Source organism: Zootoca vivipara, chromosome 13 (assembly GCF_965207765.1).
Source record: "Zootoca vivipara chromosome 13, rZooViv2.hap1.1, whole genome shotgun sequence".
In the NCBI taxonomy this organism is placed as follows: domain Eukaryota; kingdom Metazoa; phylum Chordata; class Lepidosauria; order Squamata; family Lacertidae; genus Zootoca; species Zootoca vivipara.
The window spans coordinates 4,930,258-4,947,208 of record NC_142596.1 but is presented as its reverse complement, the minus strand read 5'-3'; the positions used below and the strand labels follow the sequence as shown (position 1 = coordinate 4,947,208).

Below are 16,951 nucleotides of genomic sequence, written 5' to 3'. Positions count from 1 at the left end.
GGTGAAATCTTCCAAAAATATGGGCCCTAATGAAGTTTTGTGGATAATTTATAATGTAAGAGTGGACATGCTAAGACCCACTTAGCCCAGCCTCTTTTACCCTCCTTACAGAGGCTACCTAGATGCTTCTGGAAAGCCAAGCAAGGCATGCAGGCAATAACCCAATCCTGCAGTATATTCGCAACACATTGTGTTCAGAGGTCAACTGTCCCTGCGCATGGAGGTTCCGATTCTACCACGACTCACAAATGTTATAAGAGGGCTGTGACTAGCATCCAACGCCATACTCCTCCTCCTGGGTGTGGAGTCTCTACCTAGCTAGCCCTGCTGCCCTGTCACCAACAGACCACCCCCCTATCACAGAAGCCCACATATCTCAGCCGTACCCCATTCCGCAGCATGTAGTAATCGAGGGTCCTCCCGGCTTCCAGCCAAATGCCTTTCCGTGGATCTTCATCAGACAGGAATAACCCATAGTCGGAGGCTGGGAAATGAAAGGCAGAAAAGGACAGGCTGCAGAGCAAATAGAGTGTATTCCAAATGAAGGTTTTCCCACTTGATTAGAGAGCCATGAAGTGCCCCTCCAGCTTCTCCCCTCCCCCTCCCCCTCTTACTTTCTCTTTCCCACAATTGGCTCACCTACCTCAACACAGCTCAAAGCACGTTGGAAAGCGGATTGTTCGCTTTGGAGAGGAAGGGAAAGTGAACACTGTATCTACAAAAGGGGGCCATTACAGTGTTCATTTGTTAAGAGAAAAGATAAAGAATTCTCAAAGGTTGAAGTATTTAATCATAAGACCCCGAACCAGGAACTTTAACATCCCTGTGACTAGAGTTCTGGGAAGAGGCTCTTGGATCAGGCCAGTGGCTCATCTAGTCCAGCATCCTGTTCTCGCAGTGGCAAACCTGACGCCCCAATGGGAAAGCCAGAAACAGAATCTGGACACAAGAACATTCTCCCCTCCTCTGGTTTCCAGCAACTGGTATTCAGCTGCATTGCTGCCTCCGACTGTGGAATCAGAGCATAGCCATCCTGGCTAGTAGCCACTGATAGCCCTCTCCTCCTCCATGAATGTGTCTAAACCTCTTTTAAAGCCATCCAAGTTGGTGGCCATCGTTACCTCCTGGGGGGGGGGCGGCAAATTCCATAGTTTATGTGCTGCATGAATAAGGACTTTCTTTTATCTATCCTGAAGCTTACAAAACGCAGCTTCTTCGGATGTCCATGAGTTCTAGTGCTATGACAGAGGGAAGGAAAAAAAATTCTCTATGCACTTTCTCCATGCCATGCATAATGAACCTTTTTCCAACTCCTTTTTGAGGTGAGGCGGCCAGAACTGTATACACTACAGCGTTCCAAATGTGCTTAGTCGCACCATGGTTTCCTGCTGGCAGAAACTGAGAATGCCGCAGCAAATGCTGTGACCAAAGGGACATCTGCGGAGGAGCACGCCGAGGGCGAGGTGCCCATAGGTCACGGGCATGTCCCTGCTGGAACCGCGGGAGATGAAGGCCGAAACGGCAACGCCAAAAGGCAACGCTCCAACGACGGCGCTTTAATCCCTCGCTGCTAATTAATGAAGGCTGCATTCAAACGTAATGAACCAAATAATACAAAGTAGTTTAGAGCTAATGCTTCCACTCCATCAGTGTCTATTAATCTGGCTGTTCGGCGGATGCCCTTGCGGAGCCTCCTTGCAATGGAAACGGTTGACAGTGAGGGGCAGAAATTCCCAGCTTGGATTCAAAGCCCCCGGGGAAGCAACAATTAGCTCCAAAACTGCATTGCCAATCAAGGCCCCATCTTGCCCGCATTATGGCATTGCTAATCTTGAATCCCAAGTTAATATGAACTTGCCTGTGGCCGCCCCAGACAGCAATGCTGCAATTTGTGAGCGATTGGTTGCCCTAAAATAAATCAAGGTTTCCCACTGCCCTGGAAACTGACATTATTTGTTGAAGATGATAAATACATAAACATGTTTGTTCTGAGTGGAAATGAGCAAAAGAGGGCCTTTTCACAATCCCTTTTTCCCTCTTAGAGAAAGTAGCAGCCCTTTGGGTAATTTTGCAATGGGGGTGGGTGCTGCAAAAACAGGGCAGAAATATTAACCCACTGGGTGGGTGGGTGGGGGCCGGAGTGGGTGGCAATGTAAAAAGAGAAGTTGTGAGTGTAGCAAGGCTTGCCTGCCTCAGTGACACATTTTCTCACTTCCCACCTGCTCCACACACATACAGAGTGAAGACGATGCATTTGCCCTCACTTCAGGGGCATCGCTCCATGTCCAATAAAATACCTGCCACTATTATTTATTTACATTCCATGTTTCTCCCAGAGTCAGGACTCAAGGCAGCTCGCAAAGATTAAAACACAGAAAGATAAAAACATACAGCAGATAACAGTTAAGAAGTATCTGAACTGTAACAGAATTAAAACAATATAAAAACAAATCTATTAAAATGCAAGTAGCAAAGAGTCTGGCCTCTCTAGGGAGGGAGTTCCAAAGTCTGCGAACAGCTGCTAAGGCAGCCCTCTGAGACACCACAACCTTTTCATGCTCATTATGTGAACCTTGATTGCTCATCAAGACACCCACTGCCTTATCTGGGGTGGGGAACCATGTCGTCGTCGTCGTCGTCCCAATGTGGAGGGACTCCCATCAGCCCCAGTCAGAAAGACCACCAGTTAGGGATGGTGGGAGCTGCAGTCCAACATCTAGAGATGGGGTGGAGAACTGGACCTGGTGGGGCAGCCCAGTTCATAATAATAATAATAATAATAATAATAATAATAATAATAATAATAAAAAATTATTTATACCCCACCCATCTGGCCGGGTCTCCCCAGCCACTCTGGGCGGCTTCCAACAGAAAAATAAAACACAGTAATCTATTAAACATTAAAAGCCTCCCTGAACAGGGCTGCCTTCAGATGTCTTCTAAAAGTCTGGTAGTTGTTTTCCTTTTTGACATCTGTTGGGAGGGCGTTCCACAGGGCAGGCGCCACCACCGAGAAGGCCGATTATCTCTCCCACTTGCCATGGGCCAAGTTTGAAACATGGGGGGGGGCACAATGATGTCATGTGACCCTTCCTTGCCCACAGTTTGAAATCAAGCTGTGCCGGCCCACAAAGTGAGGCCATTCAGCTGACTGGCGAGTCTTATCTGTAACTCAAATGTGGGGTTTGCCAAAACCAACCTTGTCCAGTTTGAGCCTCTGGCACTCGCTCACGAATAACACGGCAGGCGTCGTACACGGCTGTGGAGGGCTCAAACTGCATCGTCTTGACCACATTGCACTGGCGAATGCAGATCTTCAAGGACAGAGCAACCATCTTGCCAGATCTCTTGCAGGCTTCTCTTTATGTTACCTTGGGCAGAAACAAAACAAGACACATTAGATTGCTATTTTTTAAAACAACAACAACAACCCTGTCCTTTTGAAATCACAGGACAGCCAAACTTCTATGGTAGCTTTCTGTGTCTCCTAATATCATCTCCTGAAATCATGAGCACACAGGGGGCTGTCTTTGAGGTTCTCCAAAGGAAGACAGAGGGCATTCCCATCACCAGTTCCCTAAAATCCTCAATCATTTATTATGTGGTCACAGATACACTAAAACAGTGTGTGCAAAGAATAAGAACACGGGCATCAAAACACACTTGTTTAAAAAACAGTATGATACAAAGGTTAAAACATGCACACATTTATACTAGAAAGCGCGACACACACACACACACACCCCATTGTTCAGCCTGGACACTGAGGTCCAGCTCCGAGGGCCTTCTGGCAGCTCCCTTGCTGCAAGAAGTGATGTTAAGGGAACCAGGCAGAGGGCCTTCTCAGTAGTGGCACCCACCCAATGGAATGTGAAGAAGATAAGTAACTAAATGACCTTAAAATGCATCTGAAGGCAGCCCTTTTCAGGAAGCTTTTAATGTTTCATGTTTTGTTTTCTTTCTTTAGATTTTGTTGGAAGCCGCCCAGAGCGGCTGGGGAAACCCAGTTGGATGGGGGAGGGGGGAGATCACCACCACCATCACCTCCACCACCATTAGTAGAGAAATGCAGTGCATCTCTCCATAATCTGTGACCAGATGCCTGCTCAGTCTGCTGCCCAGATGGTGCCAGCTGTTGGGTGGGGCAACATCAAGGTACCACTTGCTCTCCCTTCACAGGGTCCTTGATCTTTAAGCCCTTCAACTGAGGACACTTTCAAACAGAGGATTCTCTTCTCCTCCTCCTCTCTCCTCTGTAAAGTACAGCACAGGCGCAAATCCCCCTCTTTCTGCCTTGCTTGCCATTCATGCAAGGGGAATGGCAGAGGGCAGACACCCTAAGCTTTACATAAAGTGTCATAAAGTGCATACCTGCCAAGTTCCTATGGGAGAAATAAGGGACCAGACCGGAAGTAGCAGACTGGAAGTAGCGCTGCCACCATTTTGGAACTGGGCGGAGCATGCTCAGAAGCAACTTTTGATGCAGCTCTGCCCAGTTCCAAAATGGCTGCAGTGTGACTTCTGGCACGGTGGCCATTTTGGAACTGGGCAAAGCAGCATCAAAAGTCGCTTCTCACCTAGTGGCAGGGGGTGCTCTGAGGGGGGAGGAGGGGGCGGAGGGAAGCCCAGACACAAAAATGGAACCTTTGAAGTGCTGCGCCCCGCAGGTTCCTCTTGTGGCAGGAGGGGACTTGTGGAGGGGCAGTATGAAGAAGGAGGAGGATTGAGTGAATATTATAAGGATAAGATTTGGAATTAGAATAGAAAATCCACCATAATCAATTAGAGAAGTTAAGAAAACCAGGAAGAAGAGAATCGAGGAAGTCATAATGACAATGTTAAGAAAAAAATAAGTGGGAATCTTTATTTTTATTTTTTTGTGTGTGTGTTTTTGTGTTTTAATGTTTGTTTAAGGGTTGTGTTAAAGGAGCAGCTGGGGGGAAACCAATCCTCAGAACCCCTCCATCCCTGTTCTTTCAGTGGCAGGGAGGGGATGAGGGGGGAGGGGGGAGGGGGAGGTCAAACCCAGCTTTACAATGGACCCCTCTGATTCTCAATGCCCATGGGTACTACTGGTGGCAGAAGTGGACTTGTGGGGGGAGGGAAATTGGAGGGACAGATCATATATTGTGTGTTTTGTTTGTTTTGTTTCTATAAAAAAAACCAATAAAAAAAAAGTCGCTTCTGAGCATGCTCCGCCCAGTTCCAAAATGGCCGCCGCCTCAGAATAAACCGGGGGGAAACAAAAAAATTCCATTTTTTCAGCTGGGAACAGCTGGAAAAATGGGGGTTTCCCGGGGAATATGGGAGACTTGGCAGCTATGCATAAAGTGACATGTACTTTCTCACGTTAATTTGCTTTGTAACGCAAGAAATATCTTTCATTAAAAAACTAATTTTTAAAAACTCAAATAAGCGCCATCAGTGCAGTTTGGTACACCTCACAATGAGACAGCCAATTTTACAGCCATATGATACAAAAGATAAAAACATGAGCTCTAAACTACAAGTAGAGTGAGAGTATCATCTTACAAGACCTTTGAACAATGAAGAGGGACTTGGACACTAACACTGTTATTAATTGGTTTGTATTAGCCATGAAATATTTTAGGTACCATTCCTGTATCCTTCCAGGGGCCTCTGCATAAGGGGCCAAAGTAGCCTCTCTACGAAGATGACATTAAAAAAGGGCGTGACCCAGAGCTTTGACTGCTTCGTTGGCTCCACGGGTGTTGTATCGTGGGTTTCTTAATAGTAGTCATTCAGTGACAACATCTTCATGATAACAGCTCTTTATTTAAGGCAACAAGACAAGACTGACTCTGAGGACAGGAAAGCTACATTTATAGGGACAGGGGACTAGCTAGAAAGGGATACATTTTGGAGGGAACAATATCAGGCAATCACAGTGCTGCCTTTTGGAGGGAACCAATAAGATAGAGGATCCAAATACAGCAGCTTAAATGAACCAATAGTAGCTGAACCAAAAGGCAGTTACTTTACCCTAAAGCACATACAGACAATAGTAATGCAGATATAAAATCCTTTGACTCAATACACAACAACGGGGATAACAAACGATCCTCATATGGGACTTCCCGGCTAGCCTTTTAACCTGAGATGCCTGGGATAGAAACCTGGGACACCTCCAAAAATCACTTGTAGTCCTTGTAGCACATTCCGGGCTCTGTCAAAATCTGGACCCATTCATAACAGCTGCAGATCTGACCGCTGGATTCTAATGAGGCTGGATGGAGTTTTTTGCTTTTGTGTCATTTTGGAGTCTGCCTAAAGGCACAACAATGTTGTCAGAAGCATGCATGCTAAGTCCCAAGAGATCTTGGAGTTATCCATGCCCCTTCCTTGAGGACTGATACTTCCTTCCGGCCCCACTGCCAACTCACATGATTCCACTGGAGGAGGGAAGGCAGTGGAGGGCCAGACCTTTGCTGGAAGAAGCATTGTCAACTCATATGCACTCATTTGGGGGGGGGGGTCCTGCAGGGATTGTTTGTGGGGTGAAGAGAAAAAAACCCTGAAAGGGATAGAAGGCTAGCTTCTCTCACACACACAAATAGAGAAGAACAGTGCATGTTTCAGATCCTACAAATGCTAGAAACAACTCTTTTAAAAGCTTGGAAAATTTATTTATTTAGAGCATTTCTTCAGTCAGAAAGCCTCCCAGAGTGGCTTACATACAATTGATTAAAACAAGACAGTCCCAGCCTGCAGGCTTACAATCTTTAAAAAGTGGCACATGAAGAAAGGGGTGGAATATTTAACCCAGACACCAATTCTTACACAGTTCTTATAATTGCTGGCACAGTTCAGGGGCAGTTCAGAAAAGCTGATAGTTCAGCAAAGCCCTGCTTCATGATATGGGGGTTAATGTTCACTGTCCTGCACTGTAATGCACCCATGGATGCATTAGCAACACAAACGCCAGGAGCATATCAATGTCTGGAGCAGGAATGGGGGGCCTGAGGCCCTCCAGATATTGCTGGACCACAACTACCATCATCTTTGATCACTGGCTAAGGCTGATGGGACCTGGAGTCAGTAGCATCTGCTGGACCACAAGCTACCCACCCCTGGCCTGTCTGGAACCAGCTAGGAACACTTTTTTTAATGCTGATCTCTAAACACTCACTTACCTAGGAAATGTAAGCCAGAAACCAAATACCATCCCACTTTTAAAACCATGGCTGAATGGGATGCCAGGACAGTGTGTTACTCAGAAAGAATGTAAAAAACCCTGAAGGCTTTTATTGTTTTCAGGGTCCCCCCTCCCACCCCCCACAGAGCAATTCACTTTATAATTTCCAACAGCTGGCAGAATGGCCGCGCCACTTGCGAGAACAAAAATCAGATCTGGGGACCTTGCCCTGCAAGGAAAGGAACAGATGAGCAACAGCCTTTGCTTCTCTAGAAACAGAGGGAGTATTCAGGCTTGACTCCCTCTTAGAAGCCAGAGGAGAGACGTTTCCCATAGCCAATGAATAGGCGTCAAATGAGTTCAGACTTGAAAGACAGCATAAATATTGATTGCATCTGTAATACATGTAATGCAATTCTGCCACAGGGCTGAAGCTGGTTCACAAATGGGTGGGAGAGGATAATATTCCCCTCTCCCTACTTTAAAAAAATCTTTGCAAGAATCCTAGAAGGCTGCTTGGGCCGAGAGAGATGGTTTATTGAGAGTATGAATCTGGCAACAGGACTGCATCAACTTGCAAAAGTACCTAGTTCCCCTAAGTACTTTATAAATAGAGTGACTGGCCTCAAATCCCTGGCTGTGGCTGTGCAGGGATTTCCCTAGCTGAAGGGGCTTCCTGCTTGGGTTATCCTGTTCACATGCCAGGGAAATAGCAAGATGGGATTGATTAAACTATGTGCACCAGGATGCCATGTGCTCAGAGTAAATAAAAGGCAGAGAATCCTGGCTTACCATTACAGTCATACCTCAGTTTAAGTACGCTTCAGTTTGAGTACTTTCAGTTTAAGTACTCTGCGGACCTGTCTGGAACGAATTAATCCACTTTCCATTACTTTCAATGGGAAAGTTCGCTTCAGGTTAAGTACGCTTCAGGTTAAGTACAGACTTCCGGAACCAATTGTGTACTTAAACCGAGGTACCACTGTACATGTTATTGCTGCCAGCAGGTGAGAGCAATGCCCTCTGTACATGCTCCAAGACCCTTTAATATATTTTCACTTCATATTCTTAGGCACTGAATACATATCCCAATCCCAAACTGCATGGAGAGAGGAGGGGTGGTCATGTTGTGTGGATGCCTGATGATCGTCTTCCAAAGCAACTACTCTATTCCAAACTTAATAATGGAAAGCGTAATGCTGGGGGCCAACAAAAGAGGTTTAAAGACTGTCTCAAGGCAAATCTTTAAAAATGTAGTATAAACACCGACAACTGGGAAACACGGGCCTGCGAGCGCTCCAGTTGGAGAACAGCCTTGACCAAAGGTATCATGGGCTTTGAAGAAACTCGATCTCAGGATGCAAGGGAGAAATGTGCTAAGAGGAAGGCACGCTTGGCAAATCCACACCGTGATCAACTCCCGCCTGTAAACCAATGTGGAAGGACGCGTGGATCCAGAATTGGCCTCCACAGTCACTTACGGACCCATTGTTAAAACCGTGTTTATGGAATCTTACTCGGCTACGAGTGATTGCCAAAGAGAGAAGAGAAGAGAGAGAATATGCTGAATAGATTTCTAGTAAAGTAATGGTCTGGCTTGATTCTCAGAGCCTTAAATGAGCTGTCTGCCTGATACCATCTTGGTACCCAACCAGACAAGAAGGCACCAACGGGGAGGATGCAAAAACAACAAAAACAAAACCCTCTCTCCATTTTACCCAAGACTGGGGACGAGAACATTTTAACAAGAATTATGAAAAGCAATCCATTTGAAATGGAAGGATGGGCGGTGGGGGCGGAGGAGAAATACCTGCTTTTCAAAACACCAAAGGCAATACAAATGAACTCAATTACAACCAGAAAAGCTAAGTTCTGCTTAATAGCAAGTTCATCCCAAAGTGACGTCTGGACGTGTGGAATGCTGGCAGGAACCACCTTCGTAATAAAAACAAGCCACTTCTCAATTCCCAGGCCAGCCATTGCTCATCTTAAATTTCTGTCTCTCCCCAGCCCAGTGTGTTTGGAGAAGGAAGCCCAGCAGGAAACTAGGAGGTTCCTTCTTCTTCCTATGAATCAGGAATTTGCACAGCCAAAAAGGCATGCAGCTCTGACCCTGTAAAGGGAGCAAAGTTTGATGTGTGTTTTCAGATTCACAGAAACTTGCTTCCTCACTGCAGAGCCCCAGATCTACTGGAGCCAAGGAGTTGAAGGAATCATTCCCTCTAATAGCAAACTCAGGTGGTTGAGTGCTGACAGATTTTTAGAATAAAAAAGGGACTATCAAGAAGAAAGATTGGGAAGTTACCAGTAGGTCTGTGTGAACACCAAGGTACAGTGGTGCCTCGCTAGACGAAATTAATTCGTTCCACGGGTCTTTTCTTATAGCGAAAAATTCGTCTAGCGAATCCCATAGGAATGCATTGATTTTTTTTTGCCCATAGGAACGCATTAATTGAATTTCAATGCATTCCTATGGGAAACCGTGATTCGCTAGACGAATTTTTCGTAAAACGCATTCGTCTAGCGAGGCAAGCTCCGCTCGAAAAATCCTTTTGTTAAGCGGAAATTTCGTTAAGCAGGGCATTCGTTAAGCGAGGCACCACTGTATACAGAAGTAGAAAGTATTTTTAAGACCTTAATGGGGGCAACCCCACCCCCTTCTAAAGAACAGCTGAGTGGGGAAGGAGCATGTGGAGTAGCTTTCAAAAGCCAGAGAATGTTGAGTGTCAGTTGGGAAGTGTTACCAGAGAACTGGCCATTGTGTGTACCCCCACCCTGATTCTAAGGTGTCAAATGATTAGGATAAATGTTCAAAATACACATACTTAAACCATAAACATACATAAACATACATAAACCATCTTCTGAAATGACACTGGTGAGCAATCATTAAGCCATTTTGACTCTCTTAAATTACCCTAAAATATTTATCTGCAGTAGAAGGAAGGAGATGGGGGGGGAAAATACCTCCCCCAAAATAGTTCTTTTCATTTGTAAAACCTGCTAATAAATAAACAGCTTGGAACAGAGGGGCTTATCCCTCCCTGCAAAACTAGGCTGGCAAGTATCCGTTAAGCAGACTGTCAATAGAGCATCTTCTGAGTAACAATAGGTGTAAGTTTGTAAAAGGGATTCAGGAACCAAGATACTGTATTTTTCCATGTATAAGATGACCCTTGTTTTTTTTGAACCCCAAATTAAGAAAACAAAACCCTAAAATAGAAGTGAAAATTCAGGTGATCGGCGGCAGCAGTGGGAAGTTGTTGATCTTTTCTTGGGTGATCACCCTCCAAGTTTACAGCACAAGGTGCATGCAGCACACAGCAGCTAGAACACCCCACACTCCCCCTTGGCAGCAGCAGCGGGGAAGCGAGGGGCAGGAGGCTCCCAAACAGGATGCTGAGGAAGGCAGTGCCCGCTCTGTGCCGGGCCATGTCACAGCAGGCAGGGAGTGGGCTGGGGCTGGGGGTTTGAGAGGGGAAGAGATTTTAAAAAGGAAAGCCATAGCTCAGCAGTAGAGTACCTGCTCTGCACGCAGAAGGTACGAAGTTCAACCCCCCAACACCTCTGCGCTCCACATCTCCCATTGATTTCAACTGGGCTTAGTGGTCAGTTATGCTTCCACTTGAACACAGAACAAAAACGCACGTTTGCATTTAATTCTGATACCGTTGTCCCAGGTGGTGTTGCACAGCCACCCTCTTAGCAATCAGTGTGAGACTCATTATAGCAAAGGCATTCTGATTACGCATTAAAGAGCATATATTAAAAAATAATAATGCTTCAGCTGTGCTGGGTTCCCCACCCCCTCTATCCCCTAACTCATAATCAAACAGTATGACACATATACCTCTACCTATTTCCACAGGAGGAAATAATTTTCAGTGTGACCTGCCCTCCACGCTCATTAACCGAACTGAGCCACTGAATGCTATCAGGATCCCACATGCAACTCCAGTGAAAGGAGAGATCGTCCATGTGATTCCCTTCAGGTGCTGTGGACTACAACTCCCACCAGCCTCAGTCAGCATGGCTAATAGTCAGGATGATAGGAGTTTTAGTTCACAACATCTGGAGGGAATCACTCCAGCATCACTGACTCTGTTTTAAGCCTCCTGCTCATGATTTCCTCTTGTTTATTACTCTTTCCGGAAATTGTAAAGCATGCAACAAGGGCAATCTCTAGTTATCAGACATTCAGCTTTGGCACCTCTTCCCCATAGCATTCAGTTGGCATCCGTCTGTCTTGGGATATAATGCAGGCATGAAGTCAAAATTGTTGGAAGGTTACAGTGCCTGACTGATATGGGAGAGACACATTTTATTGCAGCTGGGGCAAATGGAGGTATCTGGTTGTGCTGCTGAAGATGCCCCATGGCGTTTCTTCTCTCTGTGCCCCACCCAGTGGCCATTCATTCTCTGGACACTGCTGTGGATGCACAACCTGCCTGTCTGCAAGGGATTCCCACGCAGTGTGGCTGACATTGCCAGCCTTCATGTCACATTTGCAGACAGATTTGCAATACAAAGTTGGTCTGCCAATGGGCCTGGTACTTGAAGCCAGCTCCCCATAGAGCCCATCCTTGGGGATGTTGCCATCTTCCATTCTGTGGACAAGACCAAGCCAGCATAGACGTCACTGAGACAGAAGTGGAAACATGCTCGGAATGTGGGTTTCAGAGAGCACATGCGTGTGAGAATTCCGGCCACTCTAGGGTTTTAAAGTGAATAGTCAACTCATGAAATAAATAAAAAGGTGTGTGCATGTAAAGGCAGCAAGTCCATTTTCCTCAGTCACAAATAAAAATGAGCAGATGCCTTGTGTTCCAGTTGACTCTCAAGCTGGCCCACAAAATATGGGGCCGCAGTATCAGAAAACAAAAGGATGATCCTAGACAAGTCTTCTTCTTGGAAGGGAGTCTCACTGAAGGCCAGGGATGGAAGCAGCACTCTTAAGGTAGAGCATCTGCTTCACATGCAGTAGGTCACAGGTTCAATCCCCGGCATCTCAAGGTAGGGCTGGAAAAACCCTGGGCCTGAAACTCTGGAGAGCTGCTGCCAGTCTGCATAGGCAGGACTACTCTTGGGGTTGCCATATTTTGAAGAGCAAAAAAGAGGACACATTGGCCGACTTCTACTTTTAACTATGGATCACTATGACAACTCTCATTTCACATACTCATGAAAAAGAGGGTGTGTCCTGAATAGAGAGGACACATGACAAGCCTACGATGGACCAACAGGCTGACTCAGTTTACGGCAGGCATCCCCAAACTGCGGCCCTCCAGATGTTTTGGCCTACAACTCCCATGATCCTCAGCTAACAGGACCAGTGGTCGGGGAAGATGGGAATTGTGGTTTACGGCAACTGCCTTTCAACCACCCAGAGTTGTGAAATGGATTTCTGCATTCCAGCACCCTCCTTGACACTAACAATATTGTTCCTTGGGAAAGAAATGAGTTTGTTTTTTGACTCAGAGAAAAAAAACTTCTGATTAAAATCTCGTTTTGAAATCTTGAAGAGATTAATCTGTTCCATGACAAGTAACGGCTAATTCCCACATTCTGGGTCATGGACTGCATAGCTGGAAACAAGCAAAGGGCTGGCCCAAGAAAAGCGATCCACACGCCCAGCAAGATTTGGCACAAACATCTTTAGAATCCGGTGCTAGGGAGTGGTTAAGAATTTGGGGGAATCACATCATTTCCATATGTGCAATGTTTTAACAGCTTTGGCGCATCTTTCAATAAATTAGCCGGGGTTGGGCCAAGAATGTATTCACAGACTTTTCAAGTCCACCAAGAGCTGTCTGGCACAGTGTTTCTCAGGCATTGGGTTGGGAGCCACCAGTGGGCTTGGCGACACTTTCAGATGGGCCTCAGTGCCACAGCCAGCCCAGGGCCTCCTCATTTGGCTGTCCCGCCCCCTGGATATGACACAGCCCTTTTGCATGCCAAGTAAAAGTGGCCGGGAGAAAATAAGGGAGGGAGAAAAGAAAGGGGCAGAGGAGGTCTGGAAGGAAATTAGAATGTAAGACCAAACATTATTTATTCATCTCAAAAACTATTATTAATAAATATTAAAATGGGAATAGAAAGCAGGGAGACAAGAGGGAAAAGCTGTTTAGGAGGAACGAGTGGACGTAAAAGGACCGCCACAAGTTCTGAGGGACAGTGAACCGGCCCCCCACAGAAAAAGTTTGCTGACCCTTGTAGTGACTGCAAACTTTCACTACTTTTCCATAAAAATCCCACCCAATGTGGGGCATGCACTGGTAAGACAGACACCAAATTCCAAGCAGCTTCCCCAACCAGATAGCTTTGACTGCAACTCCCATCATCCCCAGTGGTGTTGAGGAAAGCTGTTGTCTCCATTTCAAAGGAAAGCGAAACAGCAAAGGAAAGCACTATTAAGAGTTCCATCTTATCACAGCTCATATCTGGGCTCCTGGAGGGTGCTTTTGTTGAAAGGGAGCAGTCCCTTTAGCTCCTGTTTCAGAAGACTGGGGGGGGCACCATTTCCTCCTCCTCTTTTCAAGGACCACCTGTCCCCTTACCCCAGGCCTGGATCTCTCCCCCACATCTCTGTGGCTGGCTGAGGAAGGCGGCCTGAATTACATTTGTTTACTTCCGTTGCTTATCCAAATACGCCCATACTCCTGGTCCCCTATCTTTTGTGAAGGCTTCCTCCAGCTACCATTTTCAGACTCCTCCTCTTCAGCAAGCGAGAGAGCAGGCGTTTATGTCTGCATGATATGGCGCTACTACTGATACTACTGGGGGCTGTGCCCCTGCTCGCTCTGCCTGCCAACCCCCCTGCCATTCCCCTCACAATCCAGGATCGTGATGAGGTACTACAAATCGTCCAACGAGGGCTGCGTGACAACATTCTTACGTTTTTATTATATACCAAGATCATTATTATTCTTGGACAGGGTTCCAAAGCAAAGCTTGCAAGATAGTACCCCTATTCAAGGGAGAGGGGGGATTTTGCCTTTGGAATGCTGCTGCCCTGAACGGTATGTTATCTTGGCAACTGTAACACAAAGCCGACCCCGTGATAGCACTACAGCTGCGTTTGAGTGCCCCACGAAGGGGCCAAGAATCCAGCGGATGCAAAGCGCCACTACAGGCACCCGGACAGCAGTCTGCTGGCAAGGACTGCTACAGACAGCTACCTCAGGTCTTACGGACCTGACAGTAAGTAGCAGGGGTCTGGAATCCTGCTGAATTTGGTGACTGATACCCTTGAATTCTGCTCCTGGGCTGAGTTTTGCAAGCGAGGAATGTGTGATATAAAAGCAAGCATTAGATGTCACGAGTGATGAAGAAAGGAACATTTCTGATCACTTGCTAAATAAGGGTGCAAACTTTAATTGTATATAAACCAACAAAAGTTTTCATCGATTGCCTGGTGAGATCATAAACTAAAGGAATGAGTTCTTAAGGCTATTTTTAAGTTGGTAATGAGAGCTTTTCCATTTATATATTTAAAATGTGCAGCTTTTGTTTATTTAATGCTAAATTGTCTTGTACTTATTTTAATGTTTATAGAAGGCAACTAGATATGAGATTCTGGCTGTGCGAAATTGTAGTCAAACATAACTATAACTATGAATGAGTGCTAGTTAGTACATGAAGGGATTAAGATCATAGACCTGTGTTCCTAGACACAGTTAGGTCACATGCCCTCTTCTCTGATGAGGAAGAAAGTGAATCATTCTCCTCCTGTTCTCTCCCTCTCTCCTCACCATGTAACTGACTAAAGAAGCATGCCTAAATGAGCTCCAGGCTTAGAGCACGTTTGAAGTTATCTCTCTGTATTATTCAAGAGTATTTTGCCTATGTTCTCCTTGCCTCTGCTTGGATAAATGCATGAATCTGACCTTTGGAACTTTTTGTAAGTAAAGCACTTTAAACTTATTTAACAGTGTGTGGTCTGTTCACTGCCAGAAGGGCAGAAAGTGGGGAGTGCTTTGCAAGTGGACTAAAGGGATATGCAAAAGGTTTAACAGTCAACATTCCTGATGCTTCTTTGTGCTGCTTGACTTGGTGAGTTTAAACTCGACTGCTGGGGGCTCTCTCCTGCTAGAGAAAGGATTTAGCTCTGAGATTATTATCTAGGCTCACAGCCATTTCTTTTATTATTTACCCCACAGATGTGGGTCACAGGGATTTATATTTTCTCCTCACATCAACAACATATGTATTGGAATGGAAGTCAAAAAAATAAATAAATAAAATCCTTCCAGCAGCACCTTAGAGACCAACTAAGTTTGTCACTGGTATGAGCTTTCGTCTGCATGCACACTTCTTCAGATAAGTGTGCATGCACACGAAAGCTCATACCAATGACAAACTTAGTTGGTCTCTAAGGCGCTACTGGAAGAATTTTTTTTATTTTGTTTCGACTACGCCAGACCAACACGGCTACCTACCTGTAACTTGAAATGCAAGTGTTTAGGATGCAGATGATCAACCAACCATTTAAAAAAGAGAGTTGGCAATATCCATTTTGTGTTTTTAATAATAATACATTTATCAACCTTGAGGTACAGTGGGTGAGAAACCTTTTATAACTTTACACATTATACATGGATAAAGACAAAACAGCATGATGTAGTCCTGTTGTAAGAGTAACCATTGCCAAATAGTTATTTTATGAAGAAGAGGATATTACACATGAAGACTGCAGAGAGACCTGGAATTAAAGGGACCCTTTAAACTCTCTCCCCCATAGCCGTTAAAAAAGAAAAGTTACAAGGAGTATGGCAATGAAATGGGTAAAGGGCTGAAGGGGTTGGGACAGGTGGAATGTGGTCGGATTTTCATTAAGCGTGCTCTACTTTTCCAACTCTTAAAAACACTCAAAAGTGCCAATCAGACACAGTCAACCCTTTATAGGTAGAATTACTGGCATTTAAGGTGGAAATGCCCCCCTCATTTTCTCCTTACAATCCATAAGGACTAGTAGTTCCCTCTCTTTACAGCGAATCAATTAACCTCCATTCTCTCAATTTCGTAGGAAGTGGCAGTTTCTGAATTCCGCATTTTGCAGCATGAGACTGTATGATTGCTTGCATTTTTAAGGCCTACGAAAAGCTAAATATTAATCTAGAAAATGGAGTGCTTGTTATGATGGATGGCAGTCAACAGGAGGGAAGAACAACATATTTTCCCCAGTTGTGGTGCGACACTGCTGCTTTTGAATCACTTCAAACCTAAGTAAAAGCTCTTTGCTTCCAACCAGGAAGCTAAGAGTTATTTTAAGGGGTTTTTTTCCCAACAGGGAAGGAGGCGGCAGCTCCACAGCCAGACACAGAAGATGCCCAGGCTCAGCATAGTTGTTAGGGGTGTGGAAGTTGGAGAAGAAGAACACTCTTGCTTTTGTTAAATAATTTTCTCCTTCAGACGTAGTTCAGCGCCGTCTCAAGCATGTCGGGGCGCCCTGGCGCCGTGGTGTGGAGATTGCTCCGGCGCCCCTGCCCTGGTGGGCGGGTGCAGCGCGTGGCGCCCCCCTGCCGGCCCGGCGCCGCCCAGCCTACCCCTAGAGCCGGCCCTGGTCAAGTTTCTCTGCTTACCATAGGTTTAGTCTAGTCCCACAGGTCTGGGGTGCAGCCTTCGAAGTATCACGTGCAGCTCAAATGAAACCACCAGAACAGTCCTTCATGAGGCGGGGACGGGGAATAGCTCCAGCATTCACAGTGATATACTGGCCCAAACAGAAGATCAACTACTTGTGAGGACCTCTGTGGAGGTTTTGTTGCAAATGCTGGCAATTGGTAGTCATTGCTA

At 45.8% G+C, this 16,951-nt stretch overlaps 1 protein-coding gene across 3 annotated transcripts in view; it reads right to left on the bottom strand.

Annotated features, from left to right (window-relative positions):
- The window catches only part of TLN2 (talin 2), a 184,890-nt gene that overhangs the window by 120,186 nt on the left and 47,753 nt on the right, over nt 1-16,951 (bottom strand). For all 3 annotated transcript variants that reach the window (XM_060282859.2, XM_060282860.2, XM_088657461.1), the window contains exons 2-3: nt 3,200-3,371; nt 387-484 (exon numbers count right to left, since the gene is read on the bottom strand). In XM_060282859.2, coding sequence (XP_060138842.2) covers nt 387-484; nt 3,200-3,335 — 234 coding nt within the window. In that variant the 5' untranslated portion in view covers nt 3,336-3,371. The remainder of the gene's footprint in view (nt 1-386; nt 485-3,199; nt 3,372-16,951) is intronic.